The sequence below is a fragment of the Octodon degus genome, unplaced genomic scaffold, assembly GCF_000260255.1.
Source record: "Octodon degus isolate 3935 unplaced genomic scaffold, OctDeg1.0 scaffold00313, whole genome shotgun sequence".
NCBI lineage: Eukaryota > Metazoa > Chordata > Mammalia > Rodentia > Octodontidae > Octodon > Octodon degus.
The window spans coordinates 1,102,198-1,104,055 of record NW_004524889.1 but is presented as its reverse complement, the minus strand read 5'-3'; the positions used below and the strand labels follow the sequence as shown (position 1 = coordinate 1,104,055).

At 30.9% G+C, this 1,858-nt stretch overlaps 1 protein-coding gene across 1 annotated transcript in view; it reads right to left on the bottom strand.

Moving 5' to 3' along the window:
• Positions 1 to 1,858, bottom strand: part of Cfap47 (cilia and flagella associated protein 47) — a 529,200-nt gene that overhangs the window by 62,832 nt on the left and 464,510 nt on the right. Inside the window, exon 60 of the mRNA XM_023707817.1 lies at positions 268 to 427. Within this exon, the coding sequence (XP_023563585.1) occupies positions 268 to 427 (160 nt within the window). The remainder of the gene's footprint in view (positions 1 to 267; positions 428 to 1,858) is intronic.

The window sequence follows — 1,858 nt, the reverse complement described above, 5'->3', positions numbered from 1 at the left end:
GGGCTAGGACTGGGTCGGACCTGGGCTAGGACTGGGTCTGGGGGCTCCCGGAACTCGGCAGAAGATTAATCTTTTCAACAGCACTGAATTTATATCTATCTATCTATATTATACTTTCCACCTCTAAACCCAGGAATTTCAGAAGTTAGGAGAGTACAAAGTTATAAACTTCATATTCATATATGTAACATATATGTAAAAGTAGCTGATTACAGTACAAATATGCTAGTAAAAAAACACTTTTTTTACTATCTATTTAAATGTTACCTTTTGAACTCTATGTCTAATTCATCAATATTGTCAATAGACCAATTTTTTCCATTTTCTTTCATCATTTGAACAATGAGTATTGTTTTATATAATATCATATTTTGGGGTTTAAATTGCACTGAGATATCTATATTTCCATCAGGAGGCAACACAATTCCTGTAACAGACATCAAAATAAGTTAAATGAGTTAAATATTTATTTAAAAACAAAAAAATCATCAGTTCTTTTAGTACCAATGTTTAAAACTTGCTTCTGAACAAAAAGCTACATTATGCTAAAATACAGGTATATGTTACTGTTTTCCCTCCAGGGTCATGGATATCACTAGGAAACACATTTTATCCCAAGGGGAGAAGTGCCTGTTGAAGAAGCTAGACTCAGGAAATATTCCAGGTGATGGCTGGGGTTTTCCAGAATGATGAAGAACCATAAAAATCTATCACACTTTTCAAGAAAGACCATATTTTACAGAGAACATTATTTTGATTCATATGTTTGTGCTACATAATAAGATAAACAATTATATTTATCTTGGGAAATTGGCACATATATTGTGTCATCTTGATCATTTCACTCCCCTTTCCCACCTCCCTCTTCCTTTTCCTCATTCCTTGGATCCCCTTTCCATTTCCAAAGTTTTATTTTTGGTCTTTGATTTATTCTTATGTCTGTTTTCTCTATATTATAACAAGCCCACACTTTGATTGTGGCCCCAAAATTCCTGCGATAAAAGACCCCTCTCCATTTATTTAACTGATCTCTAAGGAAAAACACAATTCATTTGTAAAAGAAAAAAATGACATCTGGTGCTAGTTATGAAAACCAGAAACAGAAAAAGTTAAAGGATTATCTTGTGTTTTGGTAGATTAGAATGTTTTATTTTTGTACCTATGTTGTTTATTTATTCTTTTTTTTCACAAAAAATTGTCAAAGCAATCTTGTACAAGAATGAATGGAAGCATCACATTATGTCACTTTAAAATAGACTACAAATCCATAATAACCAAAACAACGTGGTAATGTCATAAAAATCAGACACACAGCCAAAAGGGATAAACAAAAAATTCAGAAAACTATACATATTTTCATAATTAATATCCACAAAGTTTTCATGAACACAAATGGAAAAAGAAAAATTTCTCCAATAAAGTTGAGAAAACTGGATATCAACATGCAAAATAATGATAATAGATATGACATATCACATATAAAAATTAATTTAAGTGGTTTAAAAGATCAAACTTAAGATCTAAAAGCTGTAGTTCCAATAAGCACTTTTTTGAACACAATGTCAAAATTATGTGCAGCAAAACAAAAAAATGAGAATACATAAAACTAAAAGTCTTCTACATAGCAAATGAAATAATAGCTTAGAGGCAACTCAGAGAATGGCAGAAAGTATTTGTAAATTCTGCTTTGGGTAAGAGGCTACTATTCAATTTTTTTTTTTCAAATCATATCGGAAGTACAGTTTCAACAAATAATACACTGCATATATTCTTCTTAATGGTTAATTGCTGTACAAGATGCGGACTTGTGATCCTATTTACAAACACCATTAGAACAAATCATTCTATTCATTAAGAG